This window comes from Pinus tabuliformis, chromosome 9 (genome assembly GCF_031772625.1).
Source record: "Pinus tabuliformis cultivar Carrire ecotype Pingquan chromosome 9, CPIR1, whole genome shotgun sequence".
NCBI lineage: Eukaryota > Viridiplantae > Streptophyta > Pinopsida > Pinales > Pinaceae > Pinus > Pinus tabuliformis.
Genome location: NC_142307.1, coordinates 917,811,516 through 917,827,040, shown reverse-complemented (window position 1 = coordinate 917,827,040; position 15,525 = coordinate 917,811,516). Strand labels below are relative to the sequence as shown.

The window sequence follows — 15,525 nt, the reverse complement described above, 5'->3', positions numbered from 1 at the left end:
TTAGTTATATCCAAACTTTCTGCTTAGATTCTAGGAAGAAAGATTTTACCTAGTGGATATTGTTTTGCCTTTGAAAATCTTCTGGCCATGAATGTTTGCCCTTGTGGATTCCCTCACCCAGAACTAAATCAATCTGAGAGGAGCAAACATATATGGATTTATATATACATATGAATAGGAGGTAGATTAGTTTTAAATGTTCTCTAGTGATTTCAAGCATGCTAAATTTTGCACCATCATGTAGGCTTAATATAGTATCATTCAAGGTCAGTATACATCGACGTTAAACAAAATTACCCACACGTTTCCCATGTAAAGTATTAATGTATTAACATGAGGCTTAGGCATCACTGGTGAAGCTACCAACAACAACCTTGGATGAATAGATGATTAATCAACTACCTCCTAGCTTTCATGATGAGGATTCATCTATAGCTTTTAGGGATCTTTGCCTTCTATAATAAAAATGGAATCGAGGCATGAAATTTACAATTGAAACTACAAACTTAGTTGTGATTAAGGTCAAACAAGAAAACCTAATTGCAATGTCACTCCTAAGATAGTAATAACATAGGTTATTGGAGAAACATTTTTTTGAGATGACACAAATTAAAACAACAAAAGGAGAGGATACAAAATTTCATGAATCGAGACTCTTAGTATAAAGTTTTCAAACATAATGTGAATGAATTTGTCCTTTACTTTCACACTTGAGGAACCAATTGTGCCACTTATCATTGACTTCTTAAATGATATTCTCAAGAACAATGATTATAATTATGATGACAATATTATCATGGTCAAATAACAATTAGAATGGAGAATTTTAGAATTGTGAAGAACCAATTGTGCCACTTATCATTGACTTCTTAAATGATATTCTCACTAACAAGGATTATGAGGTCAATAGCACCATGGTCAAAGAACATTTAGAATGAATAATTTCATAAGTGGCTAGAAAGATTCAATATTTAGATGACATCATCACATGGTAAGAGAAATACAATTTTACCCCAAGCAATGTACACTCATTTCTACAAAGTGAAATATATTGGTTTTCCACCAACATTTATTATACCAAATTTATGAAATGCATTTAAAGACATTGAGTCACTATGGAAAGAGTATGATGGGCACCTAGTTGAGGCTATGGAAATGATTGAGTTAGATAAAATACAATAGTCCAAAGAGACAACAAATAATACCATTATTTTATAGTTTGGACATTTTACACGAGTGAAATAAGGATAAAAAGAAACAAGTAACTAAATTAACAACATCATGTAACAAATGATGAGGGAGTTTATTAATGTTCCTCTTATCACTAAAGTCTTTCTATTAAGCTTTCCTCATAAAATTAGACCAATTTGTACTGAAAAAAAACTATTAACGATTGAATTGTGAGTTAAGGCGTGATATGAGATTACTTTGTTATGAAATGTTTGATTTAAATCATTTACTTATAAAAGTTCCAAAATCTTAATGAAGAGCATTTTCATAAATCTCATTAAGAACATTTTCATAAATCTTTCACTTTGAAAATTACCTTCACTTTGAACATATTCTAATTGGAATCTCCCTAAAACATAACATATGATAGAAAAGAAACACCAATAAGAAAACAAAATTACATATTATTTAGACTTCTTTCTTCTATACTATTGTTTCTTGTGTCATTTCCTTACCACCTTTCCTTTGCACCATACAGTCCAAATGCTAGCATTAACCTTTTCTATCTCTGCATCATATGCAAATAAAAAGCCATGGTCACTGTATGACATTTGTTTTAGAAATTAACAATGTCAATCATTCTAATTAATTAAAAATAAAAAATAATTAGCCATCCCATCGATCACTTAATTTTCTTTTTCAATATAACCACATATGCATACACTTTACATACATGTAAAAGAGCTGCATTTTGATAATGAAAAGGTTAGATTTTGAATAACCATGGGTACTGTTGTTTCACTTGTTCATTTTCAATTGGTTATCTTTGCTCTGTGTTACGTCAAAAAGTGATGCAATCCGACAATAATGTTAATTAACCATCGAAATCATTGTATTAAGAATGAGTATCATGTACATCGCATGCATATGACCAAACAATTTCTATCTGGCGACCGTTCTTACAGTCGCCGTTAAGTATATTACTACTCTGTGCCTTTCAAATTGAATTCAGTGCACATTCCGGCGGAGGTTTAGGATATCTGGTGTTGTCCGTGCAATAGTCATAACTCATGTAATTTTTCCTCACCCATTTCAGCTGCTTCATTTGCTCTGCGCTCAATCCTCTGCTGCCCGAATTCTCCCACCACTCTGAAGATGGAGAGAACGAACAAAAAGAAGGGGACTCCAAATTTCCCTGGCACTTGTGACCTTCAATAGCTAAGCTTTTGAAAGTGGCTATGAAAGGGGACTGCTTCCAGTTTATCTTTGTACGTCCTCCATCTGTGGCCCAGTTTTCACCATTCCAAAGACTCGCAAGAACTTGCATAGGTTTCGATGACGGAAAAGGGATTCCCAGATTCTTCTCAGAGTTTTTGAAGACTCTCACGACAACTCCAGCCACCATGAACCTGCGTACCATGAGAGCAAGATTACGCGAGGAATAATAAAGTAGCACTGGTATTATAGTTCAAGGAATAGTAGCACATAACTAGAGGCGGCCAGAAAGATGGAACGTACAGGATGTGGTGGCGGTTCCAGAGAAGGGAATAGGTGTGGAAGTCTGAAGTGGGATCAAACCAAAGCCTGATTCGGCTCTCCCGGTTGCCAACGCCATTGACGAAAACATTAGTTTGGAGGTAATAAGGTTTTCCGGGTTTGTTTCCCAGAAACTCAAAGTCCACCTCGTCGTGATTAGAGCTTTGTTGGGTCGAAAGCTGAAATATCCAAATAAATTAGTAAGAGCAGAATACAGCCGATACAGATGATCAATCATAAGAAATAACAGAAGCATAATGACCAAAGTAACTCTACTCACATAGAATGTAGTCACTGTCCCGGATGAATCGCCTTGCATCAATTTGATTCGTGTACTGAAATATCCGAACAAGTATGTGCTCTTCGAAGCGAAGCCTGAACCTGCAAGGCAATCAATGTGATCAGCCTATGAATTAATTAACATTATTTAGGACGCAACTGCTAATAATAAGAGAGTGCTAATGTAATTTTGGTACGTGTAGATAAAATAATACCGGAAGATTGGTCCATAAGGAGTTGCACAGACCGATTGTTGTCCAGAAATTTTACGAGTTGGCTACCCCAGGAGATATAGTAATTCTCATCGAAATCATCACCTGTGGCTATGCGGTTTTCGCCCTTGAGCAAAGGCCGGGATGAAGATCTTGCAGCAGACGAAGAAGATACTAGAAAAATCACCACTACTATAACTACTCGAATTCCCATGGACGCCGAGAGATAATGCCTAGAGCCGTGCTTTTGGCCAAGTCCCTGATTTCTGAGATGGCTGGCATAGCGATGAGCTTTGTCATCTTGACTGCCTGTGAACGCCATTAACTTGCGAGGCCTGATAACTTTGGATATAGAAGCAGTAATCCTGATTCGTGATCAAGTTAAAGTTAATATAGATGAGATCATATGGGTTTTGAATGGCATTTATAGGGGAATGGACAACTAGGCGGAGTAGAGCGCGAAAGGGGTAGGAAGAAGTGTCAACCTCAAATTGTTGTTAAGTTAAACGCTGAGAAGGAAAGCCAGCACGAACAGTTCCGAACATTCCGTGAATAAGTGAGTTTTCTTTCAGGATGACGTCTTCAGTAATTATGAAATTGAACTTCGAATTGTGAATATTCAATAATTCCCACAAGCGTTTCAGGAAGAATGGACAATTATACGGAAGAAAAACCTACTCTGTCGTTTTCTAGAAGGAATCTAACGGACGAGTGACACACTAATAATTATGGCGGCGATACAGCTAATTGCGTGCTGTGTTCGGCCATCGTTATAACAACCACAAGCCTGCTGGTATTGTTTCCGGTATTCTGCCTGTCCTCAAACTGTTGGCATTGTTCGTCCTAGCGATATTTGCTATGATGGAGTCTACACCCACAATCCCGTCACGGCTTGAATAAACGGAAACTGAATCGTCCCGTCTTACAGTAGCATTTATCAATTCCGCTCCGCGACCCCGACGTTTCCTGGGTTTCCTAAAAATTGCGCTTCGAGGAAGAAATCGTTGTGTGACGAAGTTAGGGAGTTCCAGTTAGCGTTCAGAAAACGCCGTTGTGACGAAGTTGGTTTTAAGGTAATAGCAGGGAGTCATATCCTCCTCTAGACGGAACTTGGATGTTCAAACTGTCGCTAGTGGACTAGCTTATTGGCTTTGACTTTAGGTTCAGCCGTGGGCAAAGCCGCAAGAGTATGTGCGCTATAAATCCGTGCTACCGCTCATATCTACCTAAGCATTGAATGCTACGTGAGGGACGGTATGACAATGTAACTACGTATTCATAATTTCCGAAAGGACGTTGTCTACTTACGCCACAAAATCGCCTAGATGGTCGTGAACCACAAGTACGACGCCGGCCATTGCCGTGGTCTTGACGTTAGCTTCCCTGTGAAGTTTTACGTGGCTTCCATAATAAGTTTTTAAGAAACGCGCCGATTCATAACCTGATCTACAGATAACAGACTCTTAACGATTTGTCCGTTTCCATTTTCGTCATTACGCCAAATGGGGCAAAGCAATCTTCGCTAAATTTTGTGAGGAAATTGATGGAAATGGGCCGACGAATTGTCCCTTTTTTTTAAATAACAGGTCAGCCATTTTTACTAAATTTCTACAAACAAAATTAATTAATTTTGTGAGGTAATTGATTGAAATCGTCGATCACTTAACTGTACAATTTGGCAAAGACATTTTACACTAAATTAATAAGAAAAAATTAGATGCAGATTTTTTATTTATCTATTTTTGTCAATTGCTCAGGCTTCCTCGCCAAGAAACGCCAATTCAATGAATGATTAGGATACATGAATTATATGTTCTATTCAGTAGATCGTTGGCATGAATTAACTAAACGTTCTAAACTAAATTACATACATATTTATTATGAATTCGCTAAACTTTATTTTTGAGAGCGAGAAAAATTATAGGATTGTAATTATGGGTGTTTTTTTAATTTCCTTAATAATTTTAGCCAAACATCCAAGCACTTTTAAGTTATACTTAACATTAGAATGTAATGTTCATTTCCAATCTATAATAGTGGAGAGAGTTGAACTCATATTTTTTCACGATTCTTATAGGTTATTGGCAACAAGGAGGGTTAACGGTTCAAGAGGTTAATTAGTAGACTTTATCTTGATAATTAAATAAAATGTGGTAAAGTTATTTTAGAAAAATAAATGAACCATGAAATTATAATTCCACTCATGTATTTTAGAGAAGGATAAGTTATAAAAGAAGAGGAGACTCTAGGAGATATGTGAGATTTTATTTGTGAATTGAGAAAAGGTTCCAATAATTATTGTGGGAGGATAAATCGTCGAATATCTTTACTTTTGGTGTTGAAACATATATTCTAGTTCGTGGGAATTTGTTTCAACGGTTGCACTATCATCCTAGTTAATCAAGAGACTAATCATTTGGAGAAGAGGATGAATTGATTATTCAAGGAGGCTGAATTTCCAAAATTTGGAGGAAGTTGAATTATTCTCGCAAGGAGGTCAAATTTGTAGTTGCAAGAGGGGGTTGAATTTCCTACTCAGAGAGGCCGAAATATCAGTCCTAAGAGGCGGTTGAATTGCTCACTTAAGGAAGTTGAATTTCCATATTGAGAAGGAGGTCAAATTGTTGATCCAGGGAGGCTAACTCCACTTCCTAAGAGCATGATGAATTGGTTAGTTAAAGAGGTTGAGTTCGAGTTGCAAATAGGGGCCAAATTATTGTCAATTGGGAAGGTCGAATCACTAAAGGAGGGAGGTCAAATTGCATATAATGGAGGGAAAACTCATCACAATTGTAAAGGATCGGGGAGTTAATTTATAGGAGGACTGAATTGACCAAATAGGCAGGCCAAATCACTATCTTGTGGAGCAGTCAAATTGAAAAATTCAAAGCGTTAGGGACAAAGGGTATATTCCAAGTTTATCCTCAAATTTTTAATGTATATCTGAAGTTATTAATTAAATTATTAGGGTTTCTAGAATAATTTCTTATCTACAATTCCGTGATGCATCTTTATTTATATCTGCAATAAAATTGATGGTGTAATTTCTGTAGTCATTTTTAAAAAATTTAATTAGATAAATAAAAGGGATATTATAATGGTATCAAAGTTATTCATCCTACCAACTTGAAGGGTTTCCAAAGTTAATGACACTATGAGACACAAAATTTGAGACTTCCGAAGGAAGAAGAAAGGAAGAGAAACCTCTTACCTAGGATCAAAAGAAGAAGAAGGAGAAGTGGGAGATTGTGAGAATCCACGCTGGGAAAGTATCGAGCATGCCCTAAATTATTTGGCTAAAGGGAAATAAGAGATGGTCCAGAAAATGAAAGCTCTCACTAAATCTATGACTAGTGTTCAAGGAAATTGTCTTACCAATGGTGCGGGAGGTGCAAAAATGGAATTCCTTGGAAGATCCAATAATTATTATGCTAAAGCCAACAATACATCTAACCTAGTTACCCCACCAATAAACAAGAGTACAATCAGGCCTTTTTTGCTACAATTCTTGGAGGAACAAGCATGGAACCAACAGAAGAGAGATTAAGAGGTTTTAGACTATCTAAACGAATATGAAGTCATGGAAGAAGATTTTCATGCAGCCATGTCACTCCAAGATTATTACACTGTAAAATATTGGAATAGATTCAAAGATAACAATTGACAAGGAAAAATAATGATATCTCCCCAAAAGTGAGAAAGATAAGTATTCTGACTTTCGATGGAGCATCTAGTGGTACAACTCGAGCTTGGGTTAAGAAACTAGATACATACTATTTAGCTTAACTCGTTGAGAGAGTATGATCTTATCTAGTATGCCATCTTACACTTGAAAGGTGAGGTGCACAAATTGTGGTACCACGGATTGGCCACCCTAGGGCATTCCAACATCACCTCCTACATGGAGTTCACAAAGAGGCTAATTCATAGGCTCAATAACAATAACCCATAGCTACATTCCATGGATATAGCACAAATTTGGCAAGTAGGGACTCCAGGAAGTTGTATCACAGAACTTCACCGATAGCAGTAGTGGTGGTTGATACACCCCAGCATAAAATGGTGATGTTGTTCTTAGAAGGACTAGTTAATCCCATCACACTTCAAGATCCTATATCGACATCTAAGGATATGGAATATGAAGTGTCGAAAAGAATATCAACCAAAATCATCCCTCCCTAGAAGAAAAAGGAAAATAATCCATGGTAGGAAAAATATAGGGTATAAGTGACAACAGACAAATTAAGGAGGAAGAAAATTTGCTACAGTTTTAATGAACCATGGGCTCTTGGGAATAGGTGCATGGGGAAGGGATATTTCCACCTCATAGAAGTAATATTAGATAGTGAATAAGAGAAAGAACATGTAGCAACTCATGAAGAGCATAAAAACAATGATGGAGAGCCTCCATATATGGAGACAGAAGGTGACACCCTAGCCAAGCTCTCTTTTGTTCCCAAATATAATACCTTCTAAGTTAGAGGAGTACTACAATGGAAATGGTTAATGTCCTATTTATGGTGGATCTACACATAATTTTTTAGATGTAGCATTGGTATCCAAGATGTGCTTACCCATTGAAGAATTCAAAGGATTTGATATGGAGGTAGCTGGACGACGGAGAATGGCATGTTTAAGAAGGGTCCCTCAAATGGACTTAAGAATGTTGAATTAAACCCTAACTAATGACTTCTACATGGTGGAAATCGCTAATATTAACGTGATGTTGGGATTATATTGGCTCGTTTCCATTAGAAAGCATTGGAATAACTATCACACTATGGAGATGGATTTTGTTTCACCAAATGGATAGTGGGTACTATTGAGAGGGATGACCAACAATTCTTGATGAAGTGGTCATAACTAAAGGGATGGAAGGTATAATCTTGCCACAACCTGGCATGGGGCATAGCATGGGTTTGAAATGTATTTGATGAAGTAGAAAATTCTAGATAACGGGAAGCAATACCCAACATATATTCAAGCATTTTTAAGTAGGCATCATAAGGTGTTTGGAGAGATATGGCTAGTAAGACCATTGGACAGGGGATTTGATCATACAATAGGACTGGAAGAAGGGGCTAATCTAGTCATCAAAACTCCATACAAGCATCCCAAATGGTACAAGAAATAAATTCAGAAGACCACTAAGGAGTTTTTGGACATGGATCATATAAGGCCAAGCTCTAACGCTTTCACATCCTCTGTAGTATTAGACAAGAAAGACAATGGGACACAGAGGATGTGAATCGACTATAGAGCCCTAAATAAGAAGACTATCACAGGTCAATACCCAATATCTAGGATTGATGAGTTGTTGGATGAATTAAACAAAGTAGCCTATCTTTGAAAAATTGATCTACAATCAAGTTACCATCAAGTCAAGGCACATGAGCAGGAAATACACAAAATTTTCTTTAGATGCTGCTATGGGCACTTTGAGTTCCTTGTCATCCCTTTTGGGCTTAGCAACAACTTTTCTACCTTACAATAGTGCGCGAACCTTATTTTGAGGAAGCAAATATGGAAATCCTTATCGGTATTTTTAACTATCTCCTCATCTATAGCGGGACATGGCAAGAGAATTTATAACCTTTGAAGGAGGTGTTGTGCATATTATAGTAGTCTGTTTTTACAAAAGAATTCAAGTTTGCGTTTTGGATGACCGAGATTTTATACTTTGGGCACATTATCAATGATAAAAGGGTACATATGCACCAAGAGAAGACACAAACTATTCTCTATTGGAAAACACCTAAGAATATTAACAAGTTGCATGGATTCATGGGCATATCCAATTATTACTGGCACTTTGTTATGTGTTACTCACATATGGAGGCATCTTTAACAGACTTGACCAAAAATGGGGAATTCAGATGGTCAAAGGAAGCACAACACACTTTTGAGAAGTGTAAAGATATAATGAGTACTTGTACCATCTTGGCTCTTCCTTATTTCTCAAAACCTTTTATGCTAGAGCATGATGTGTCAAGAGAAGGCATAGGGGTTGTGTTGACATTGGAGAACCAACCAATAGCCTTTGGAAGCCAAAAAAAACATGAAAGCTGGAAAAAAATATATTCTATCTATGATAAGGGAATGCTTGTGATTATGCATGTGTTGGAAAAGTTCAGGAAATACCTAGTAAGATGAAGTTTCATGATCAAAATATACCACAACAACTTGAGATATTTCCTAGAACAACAGATGTTGAACGATAGGCAATGGAAATGGTTTAGCAAAATTCAAGCATATTATTTCAACATTGAATATGTTAAAGGGAAGAAGAACATATTGGCCAATGCTCTCACTAGGAAACCAATAATCTGTTTACTCATGGAGGTTAGTAGTGACTCGAAAACACTCCTATTAGTGGATTAGTTGAAGAATATATTTTCATGTCAGCCAATGATAGTTTGATACAGGATGATAGATACATGGTCATCAATGATGTTACCTTTTATAAAGGGTGGATTTTCCTTTTACCTAAGTTACAACTGGAAGAGAGGATTATGAAGGTAATCCATAACTCACCCTTAGTAGGTCCCCAAGGATTTTTCAAGACATAGGAAGAAAAGAGGAATATTCATGCGTAAAGGCCTCAAGGAGGACATTATGAGACATGTGATAGAAGGCACTACTTTCCATTAGAACAAACCCATCCATTAGGATTTTTGCAACTGCTAGCAATCCTAGAATAGGAATGGGAAAACATTTCGATGGATTTTACTATAGGGCTTATGAAGGTGCAAGAAAAATAATATATCTTTGTGATAACCAAATTTGCACAATTCATGGCCATATCTTCCAACTACGCAATAACACAACATAGTGTTTTCTTCGATAGGCCTTTAGATTGCATGAGGTTCCCAAGCATATTGTCAATGATCGAGATAGCATTCAGTGATCGAGATAGCATATTCCTTAGCACATTTTGGTAGGAACTATTTAGATTGGTCAACACATAATTGAACTTGATTACTAGTTACCATCAATAAACAAATGGATAGATAGATATCATTAACAGATGGGTGGAATATTATTTGAGGAACTATGTGGTTGATCAACAAAAGACATGGATCAAATGGTCGCACTTCAAAGAGTAATTTTATAACACTACTTACCATATGTCCATTAGAATGCTCCTTTCAAGTATCTATATGGATATGATGCTCCCTCATTTATTGATATGACATTAGGAGATATCATGGCAAGAAATGGAATGGATTGGTAGTGGGGAAATCAAGATATTCTTAGAATCCTTAAAGAGAACTTGTGAATGGCCCAAAATGAGAAAAATATATACATAGTTTGCCATAGGGTGGAGTGAAATTTCTAGCAAGGGAACCTTGTCTTCATGAGGTTTCAACCATATAGGAATCCTCCATGAAGAAGAGTGAATCTGAGAAATTAAAGCCTCGATTTTATGGACCTTATATGATGATGCATAAAATTGGATAAGTGGCTTATGAATTGGAGCTACTGGAGGGAAGTAAGATTCCTAATGTACTCCATGTATCTTACCTCAAAAATGTACTGGGGAAGTAATTAAAGGAAACATAAGAACTTCCACCATTAGATGAGGAGGGGAAATTTTTCCTCATTCTAGAGGAAATCCTAGATATAAGAGAAAGGAAGTTGAGGAGTCAAATTATTGAGTACTTAATCTGTTGGAAGGGCCCATCGATAGAAGATGTGATCCATACTTTTGAAGGAAAGAAATGAAATATGTATTCAAACCAAAAACACAAAGATAAAACAAAATTGAACTTAATTAATAAATGGAAAATACTAAATACTATCTACATGAAAAATGAAAGCAAACTAGCTCGAGTGGTAGTAGCTTATCTCTGAGAAGAGATGTGACAACTACACACGTTGTGAATTATGTTACAATGAATCTTTGAAGTTGTTTTCATTAAGAAATAATGAAAAACCTTAAACATCCAAAATCCGAACTCTAGGAGATGAAGTGCCAAAATATTCTGGGCCCCGATGGGGTTAGTTGGAACATCAACTTCTTGGGGTTGTAACTTTGACATAGAATCTTCGTTTCGCACGAATGATATCTTGTTAGAAAGGTCTATTCAAGGATAAAAAAAAATTCAACTGCAAACATAATATGGTGCTCACGTGTTCCAGTTCCCCCAAAAAAATCCATTTATGGCCTCAAAATGACTCCAAAAGTTTAAGACTCGAAAAAATACCAAAAATAGAAAATTGTTGAAATAGGAAACTGTGTGAAAAATAGGAAATTGAGAGGAAATAGTGTTGGGATTCCAAGTGGAATATTTGGATGGCCAAAATATCCACTTTTATCAATCCTTCTCCCTTAGGAAGCAATGCTCCCCATTTTGTTGAGTGCCTCCATGAGATGGGGAAACTTTTGTTCAACTTGGTCCCTAGTAAGCCACTTTCCTTAGTGTAGGACCTAGCTAGATTTAATAATATTATACAATTAGATCCTCTATTGGTGAGTGTTGTTAATATGTGTTTCCATGGTTTGATCAATTGTCTCTTGTTCAATGTAATCTTGGTTGAGCTCTGTTAATGTTAGTTGCTAGACAATGTCTTATGTGTCAAACAATGGTGGAAAGTATGCTTGAAGGAGGTCCACATTGAATACTGGGTGCAGGATAAGGAATGGTGGGATACTTAGCTCAAAATAATTTTCACCCTCAGCCCTGGTGATGATGTAAGGCTCCCATTAGAGTGGTGAAAGCTTCCAATGGGCTCCAGTAAGGAGTTTCTTTACAAATGTAGCCAAACCTTCTCTTCCACTTAAAACTTATGCCATACCTGATGTTGATCATGACATTGTTTGCACCTAGTATTGGCTTTATCCAATATATCATGAACCTGCTATTGGATGTGCTAAATGCGTTAAATAAACTTGATGGCTTTATCAACTTCACATTGAACATGTGTAGATTCTTCAATACATGGCTCAAAATCCTTTGCAATGTACTAGGATTTGTTTATTTACAACACCCACCTTACATGCTTCCAAAGCACGTGTCATTGTGCTATTTTTATATTACATTTCCTTTCTATTCTTGTAATATGTTCCTTTTCTTGTGCATCGTATGATATGCTCAAGCCTTCATATGTTTGTTTTTTTGTCACAAAAATGTATGGAAGAAACCATGTATATTTTTGTCATAGAATATTTGTCTATGGTTATATTAGTTGTGTCTCTGGTCATTGCACCATCCTAACAACATTTAATCTACCCTTTAAATTTTTCATCATCCCTTTGAATTGTCTTCATGCATAAAGCTTTATCTTCTTTTACATACAACTTTTCCCCACAATTATTTTGTGCATCTTTGCACTCCACAACCAAATCTATGTAAAGAAAAAAAATTAATTAAGGAAAATAAATGGTATTCATTATATGGTGTTTAAGCTTTAGTTGCTGCTTAAATAAGGAACATGGGAAAGTCCCTCATTTTAGTTTCCTTTGGCACATGGGAGCTATTATCGTCGCCTTTTTTCCATATCATATTGGTTGTGAATCACAAATTCAAGTGTAAGAATAATTCATAGGTCCAAGGGTTATGGGAGGTCGCATTTGGGAAAGCGATGACTTAGCAATGACCTACGACATCATTGAATTTTCTAGTTGCAATTGCAGTTGAGAGTGGGGTCGTAATTTTCAAACCAACTCAATTATGTGACCTATGATGTAAGGATGGTTGAATTTCAGGTTACACTGTAGGGCACATTATGTATCAATAGAATGTGTCACATTCCATATGGGCTATATAGGTCACAATTTCTATGAGTCAAGGTAGGTTGAAAAATGAGAGGGGTAACAAGGTTGCAACAAAGGCGAGGTCACAATGATCATTAAGTTTTGCAACTATTGCTTTGTGACTTATAGACCTAAGAAGAGTTCACATAGTCACATGATAATCTTGATCGCATGAACTGTCAAATTTTTCAGATGCAGTCTTGTGCCTTTGTGACTTTAAGGGATTAATGCAACCTTTTCTAAATTCCCTTCTCATTACTATGCATTGCATCGCGTTCTATCTAACCTATGTTGGCAATTTCCTTTTCGATCATTTACAACTACCTCGAGTAACCTCTATAATTCCTTAAGTGCGCATACAAGGGTTGCCCTACCTAGCCTTAGAAGAGCATGCACATCATCAAAAAGGCAAATCCCAAATCTCAATCCACCAGCATGTTTGAAGCTTGCGGAACATGATGTCTCTAAACACTTTGACAAAGCTTCACTAACAGTCTCTGGCAAAGCTACCTGACTTAATACTGCAGACAAACTTAAACAAACCATTGCTGCATCCAGGGGATCACTTTTCCAGTCTCCATTAAAGAACCGAAGAGTAAAGCAGTAACTGTATATCACGTCAACCATATGAACAGCCAGTAAGGGTGATGGATCCGATTTAGTCAATTGCCCTACTGAAGATAAGGGATTCTCCGGACCAGCTGGTATATCACTCAGGTCATTCTCACCCAAATTTGCAACTCCTGGACTAAGAACCCTTGACATTCGATCATTTGATATGTCCAGTGACTGAATAAGTTGACATCCTTGACTGGAAAGTGAGATTGTATGTGCAGAAGGCTTCAACTAATGCTATAACTCATAATAAATATTTTCTTTCATTGGCTGATAAGTCATCCAATGACATATCATATCCATCAGCTATTTTCAGATTGTCTTCACAGAGGGTGGAAAGTCATTTTCATCACTTTCTTCGATTTAACTAGTGCCTTCTTCATCTTCTTAGTGGAAGCATATCAAAATTCCCAATTTTTTCTGCTTTGTTTGACTCTTGGGTACTATCTGATGGAACTCCTCCATGACATTGTCACACATAAACTATTTTGTACAACAAATATTTTGTTTCTAGTGATTTCAATAGTTGCATGAAGAATCCCATCATAAGTCTAACAATGTTACCAAATTTTTCCAACAAGACTAAATAATAGGGTTCTCCATTTTATCTGAGCTCATAATAGTGACTCAGCTTTCCTTTTTCTTGTTGTGTCTCAACATGCAGTATGTCAGGGATGTATTGTCAGTTTTTTGCGATGGTTATATTGGTGTTCCCTTTTGCATGTATATTCCATGTGACCAACGTAACTATTCTAATGGATTTTTTGTCTGCGTGATTGAGCTCTCATTGTTGTAAGTATGCTATTAACTGTCAAACACCTCAATACCTATAGTTGTCCTTGATATGGTCATTATTGTTGACTCACATGCTTTGGGCCTTTTCATCTCCCTGAGGTGCCATCATGTCTTTTGAGATATAGGATAGAATGTTCTTCATGGCTGATCATCTCAGAAACTTTTAACCTTGCACACAGTACCCTCCATCTGCCACTCACACCATTGCACTAGTTTTTTTACTAAATGTGTTGATGGCTCCTAATCACTACCATTGTATATCCTTTCCAACACATTTTTGTTGGCTTTCAAAGCAACCTTTAAGGGATTCGATCATACCATAATGTGATGCCTTTGTTATAAGTGCTTCTAATACCATTAATGTTTAACACCTTTACATGAATTTATATATTATGGTAGGCTATTTTATTATGGCCTTGCATAACCGTAAGGTATTTTTAATAGGAAATTCTAGTGTAATCTTTCCATGTAGCATAGGGAAAATCCTATGCTCTTTAGTATAGAAAAATATACGTTCCATACCATATTTTTATAATATGTGTTACTACCAAGAGGTTGGAAAAAAAACGAGTGAAATGTTTTTTAATTTCCCCTATGTGCGTTGTGTTGATAGCATAAAAATTTCATGCATCTATGTGTGGTTCTTCTAGCACGTAATCATATCAAAGGATTGAAACCATTTCCATACATCGCCCTTGTCATCGTTAAAATTAGGGCAACACCACTTACATAATATTGATCATGGTTTCTCATATATGCACTGACCCAGTTAAATGATTAATAGAAAACTTAAGTGTGTTATCTAATGTTAATGGCTTTGACATTTGGTCTCAAATTATCAAATGTGCTCCCTTTTATTTTCCCTGCATATCAAAATGTATAAATGGGTTAGTTAAATGATGCTACATAATAATGTTTGAAAATAAAATCTAGAAAGTGTAACAAGGATCAAGCAAGTGCATGGAAGCTTGAAGGAACATGCTAATGTGACCAATGTATTTTGACACTGTGACATGTCATGCACTTGGTGGCATTTTGAAGAGTTATTATTTCATAAAAAAATTGTGGCATTCAAGCACATGAACAAGCTTAATGGTTGTAGGTGATATGCTATGAAATGATCCTTATCATGATGCCATGCAAGTGTGATGTAAATTGATG

General features: G+C 36.3%; 1 protein-coding gene across 1 annotated transcript; it reads right to left on the bottom strand.

Moving 5' to 3' along the window:
- Window positions 1–2,167: 2,167 nt before the first annotated feature.
- On the bottom strand, window positions 2,168–13,719 carry LOC149151733 (putative xyloglucan endotransglucosylase/hydrolase protein 5). Its single transcript, XM_089443246.1, has 7 exons — window positions 13,447–13,719; window positions 5,324–5,337; window positions 3,507–3,539; window positions 3,201–3,463; window positions 2,987–3,087; window positions 2,689–2,885; window positions 2,168–2,579 (listed from the first exon to the last, which is right to left on the bottom strand). The coding sequence occupies exons 1-7, from the start codon at window positions 13,717–13,719 to the stop codon at window positions 2,168–2,170; spliced, it is 1,293 nt and encodes a 430-aa protein (XP_089299372.1).
- Window positions 13,720–15,525: the final 1,806 nt, after the last annotated feature.